At 53.5% G+C, this 4,632-nt stretch overlaps 1 protein-coding gene across 1 annotated transcript; it reads left to right on the top strand.

Moving 5' to 3' along the window:
• The first annotated feature begins 696 nt into the window (after positions 1 to 696).
• Positions 697 to 2,390, top strand: LOC115032356. Its single transcript, XM_029483830.1, has one exon. It carries the CDS (start codon positions 896 to 898, stop codon positions 1,424 to 1,426), a length of 531 nt encoding a protein of 176 aa, XP_029339690.1. The 5' UTR covers positions 697 to 895; the 3' UTR covers positions 1,427 to 2,390.
• The last annotated feature ends 2,242 nt before the right edge of the window (positions 2,391 to 4,632 follow it).

The raw sequence follows: 4,632 nt of genomic DNA, 5'->3' as shown, positions 1-4,632 counted from the left end.
CTGGCTGTCCTAGAACTCACTTTGTAGACCTGGCTGGCCTCGAACTCAGAAATCCGCCTGCCTCTGCCTCCCGGGTGCTGGGATTAAAGGCATGCGCCACCACGCCCGGCTGAATATTTAATTTTGTAAAAGAAAAACGCCAATTGCTTGGGGTACTACTCTAATTACTAACTGATCTTTAACAGCCACTTAACCTCCAGAACTAATTAAGTAGGTAACCACTGGCAATCCACTTTGGTCAATGCAACCTGCAGCGTGGCCAGTCATAACATGCCTGTCTCACAGAGGGTAACAGGGAGGGGTTCAGAGCGCCTCCCCCGCTGCGCCATCACTGCGACAGGAGGCGGTCCTTGGGCACCAGCAAAAGCCAAGCCTTTCTCGTTTCCGCTAGGGGGTGGGGGACGCGGAGGGGTATTTTGGGCCTCCCTAACCAAATGTGGCTGCTTCGGACCAAATGGCCAAAGGTTCAATTCACACTCAAGTCTGCTACCAAACGATTATTTTATATTCTTCGTAGGAACCACTAGGTTTAGGAAACCATTAGGTTTAACCGGGCTAACGAGCACGTCCCGGCTCTCCGAGCCTTCTCCCCCGAGACCTTAGGCAGGGTCCCTGCTCAGATCAGACTAAAAGGCTGCGGGGCTCCGGAAAGCAGGCTGGGAAGAGGCCCGCGGGGCTGCAGCGCCGCAGCGGAGCAGGGCGGGGCCCAACGGCTGGGAGAAGGGAGAGGCGCGGAGCACGTGCGCCCGGCCTCGCGGGGCCCCACAGGACGCAGCCACGTGCGCCTGCGGGGAGGCCGGGACGGGCGGGGGCGGCCCCCTCCCCCAACGGCCGCGCCCCGCCCGGCTTTGTCCGCAGCCCGCCCAGCCTCCCCGCGCCTCGCCAGCCTCCCAAAATGGCCCCTCGTCAGGAAATGGCGCCGCCGCCCGCGCTCGCTCCACCGGAGGGTCGGCCCGCGCCCGAGAGAGCCTCCCCCTCCACAGCTCCCGGGACCCCACCCTGGAGCACCACTGCCCACCCGACCTCGAAGGAGACGCGGCCCAAGGGCTCGTCATCGGCCGTGATGTCGAAGAACACGGTGGGGTTGACCATGGCTGCAGGAAGCGGCGAAAAGCGACAGTGGCGTCTGCAAAGCGGCACGAGCCTCGCCGCGGCTTCCTTTATACCCGGTTCGGGCCCCGCCCACCACCGAGTCGCGCGCCCGGACCTGGATCAATCACAACTGCTTCCCAGACGGAGTGACGGCGCGACAGGCCTATGGGCGCGCGCGGGCGCGGGTGGGGCGGGGCGCGAGGCGCGCGTGCGCTCTAGCGCGCAGAGGCAGGTTCCCGCCCGCGGGCTCCTACGAGATGGTTGCGGCGCGGTCGGTGGGGGAAGAGTCCGAGGGCAGTTAGGGAGGATGGCCACGCAATCTGGCTGTCCTTAGGAACGCCTTAGTACCCCTGGTCTTCCCCAGTGATACTGCGTATCTTCCCATTGCACAGAGCAAGTAACTGAGGCAAACATGGACCTCAAGGTCGAGCGGCCCTTCAAGGTCGGGCGGGGTCCTAAGGCGCTGCCCTCGCTGCGGAAACTCGAACCGGCAGGCATCCCTGGGCCGAGATCCAGGACCCACACCGGCATTGTGCAATGGCTACCGCTTCCTGATAGGTCCCTGTGAGCGCCTCCGTTTTCTTAAACTCTGGGGAACGGGCACAAGCAGCCCCCTCATTTTAAAGATTATGAAATACTTTTAAAATGTCCTACTTTACAAATATATCTTGTGTTTTCTCCAGGAGGAAGCTATTTAAACATGATCCTGGTCAGAGTCTACCTGTAATTTTTTTCTCCCCGCCCCCACCTCCGACCCCCAGTACCCCAAGGTCTTCTCATTTCCTCATGAGGCCTAAGGTGTGCTCTCAAAACAAAGGCTTCACACGCCTGTAAATCCCACCTCTAGGTAGATGGAGACAGGAGGATAGTGAGTTCCATACAGCCTGAGCTGTAAGTGTGAGGCCCTGCCTCAAAAACAAAGCCTGAGTATGGGAAAGTCGGAGCTGTGGAAGACCCTTCACCATAGCGTCTGCTGGAGTTGGCTCCGAGCCCTAAGGCCTTTAGACACAACCTCAGGAATGTGGGTCTGGCCATGCCTTATCTGGATGAATCAGACCAAAAGCACATTAGGTTGAACTACAAAAAGTCTTGATTTGCCAAACTGGAAAATTCTGTACCGGTGTGCTTTGTGCATATAGCATCATGTAAACCTGCTTTTCTCAAAACTCTCTGTTAAGTGCTTGCAGGACAAGCTCAAGGACCAGCGTTTGGATCCCCAGCACCTATGTAAAAGCCAGGCCATTGGGAGGAGTCTGTAAGTCCAGGCCTGGGGGCAATGGAGACTGACTGGTTAGACAGTCTAGGCAAGACTGAGTCAGTATAGTGGATAAGGTAGAGACGGGGATGGGGAGAAGGCCCCATGGTTAAGAGCACTTGCCTTCATTTTTAACTAACTGATTGTTTTGGTTATAGCTTGTATTTTAGGAGTTCTTTACATATTCTGGGTTTAATTTCTTACCTGGCACATAATTTGCTGATATGTTCCGCTGTCCTTCCGTTGAGCCAGCAAGATGGCTTAGCAGGTAAAAGTGCTTGCAATACAAGGCCCTGGAACTGGGGAAAAGGCCAGATGAAGTGGCTCACATCTGTGATGCCAGCACTCTAAAGGTTGGGAATCAGAGGAGACCGACAGAAGTCACAAGAAAGACCTTGCCTCAAAGCAAGATGAATACCAGAGAGACCTCAGAGGGGACAAGATGACTTGAATACAACCTCTGGTACTCACATGGTAGAAGGAGAGGACAGACTCCCACAAGTTGTCCTTTGACCTCCACATGCACACACACACACACACACACACTAAATGTTAAAAAAAAAATCCGCCGGGCGTGGTGGCGCACGCCTTTAATCCCAGCACTCAGGAGGCAGAGGCAGGTGGATTTCTGAGTTCGAGGCCAGCCTGGTCTACAAAGTGAGTTCCAGGACAGCCAAGGCTACACAGAGAAACCCTGTCTCGAAAAACAACAACAACAACAAAAAAATCCAACTTGCAAAAAATATTTTTTTAAGTTATACATGTGCCCACACTCACACACATACACACAAGTAAATAAATATAAATACATGGGGCTGGAGAGATGGCTCAGTGGTTAAGAGCACTGACTGGCTCTTCCGAAGGTCCCGAGTTCAAATCCCGGCAACCACATGGTGGCTCACAACCATCCATAATGAGATTTGATGCCCTCTTCTGGGGTGTCTGAAGACAGCTAAAGTGTACTTACATATAATAAATCTTGTTTTTTTAAATGTAAATACATAAGTAAATAAATGTGAACGCACACAAACATAAATCTGTGGACTAGGATTGCAGATATGAGCCAGCATACCCAGTTTATCCAATGCTGGGACTAGAACCCAGGACTCCAGGCAAGCTAGGCAAACAGTCTTCTGACTGAGCAACATCCCCAGGTCCCCAAACAAGGCACTAGTAGCAAGACCCTGGATCACAGGAGACACCACCAAAACAGGCTCCCAACAATTCAGAAGGAGTCTAATGTCTCCATGTCTTGAGCAATACTCATTATTGTCTCTTGAAAGCATATGGAAGTCAGAGTGTACAGCTCAGTTGTTCAGTACTTGCTTAGCCTGGAAAGGGAAGAACCTGAGCCACACCCAGCCAGGCACACCTGCCAGGCAGAGGAGTGAGCACTACTGGGAACTGGCCAACGTGCCTGACCCTGCACAGGCTCACGTAAGCCTCCGACAGGGGATTTGAGCCTTTCCCAAGGGCATAGGCACTAGGGCTTATGTGTTATGAGAGCAAGGGTACCTGGGAGAACTGCCCTGGGGTTCCCCCAGGGGCTACACTGACTGCTCCAAATCAGCCATTACCATGAGGAGGGGAGAAGGGCAAGCCAGAGAGATGTCAGCCTTACATAAGGGAAAGCTGGATTTCATGGCCTAGTCCCGATGTCTGTCCATGCAGACTGGATGGACTTGACCCCACACATGAACAGCCTGCCAGATGAAACAGCACACAGTTCTCCAGACAGAGCCCCCTGTTAGTCTCTAGTCTCTGCTTTTTGGACTGGAAGAGGGCAGGTCTTGCTGTATAGTGGCTGGATTAGATTTCACTATGTAGCCAAGACTACATCAGATCATGGTAGTCATCCTTCCGAGCATCCTGGGATTACAGGTAAGTGCTACCACCTCTTCCCAAGAGATCTTAGCCTGTTTCTAATGGACAACAGCTAACCAACATAGCATCAGAGCTTGCTCCCGGGGAGTTCCTGCCACAAATACATTCCAAGTGGAGCCGGTCTCACTCCCAACCTCAGGTTGGGTAGCTCTGGCATGTAACATAATGGTATTTTCTTCAAGAAATCAGGGTCTTAAACTGGGCGGTGGTGGTGCACGCCTTTAATCCCAGCACTCGAGAGGTAGAGGCAGGTGGATTTCTGAGTTCGAGGCCAGCCTGGTCTACAGAGTGAGTTCCAGGATAGCCAGGGCTACACAGAGAAACCCTGTCTCAAAAAAAAGCAAAAAAGCAAAAAACAAAAAACAAAACAACGCCGGTTGTGGTGGCGCACGCCGGTAGGA

The sequence above is a fragment of the Mus caroli genome, chromosome 11, assembly GCF_900094665.2.
Source record: "Mus caroli chromosome 11, CAROLI_EIJ_v1.1, whole genome shotgun sequence".
Classification (NCBI taxonomy): Eukaryota; Metazoa; Chordata; class Mammalia; order Rodentia; family Muridae; genus Mus; species Mus caroli.
This window is presented reverse-complemented; position numbering and strand designations above follow the sequence as displayed.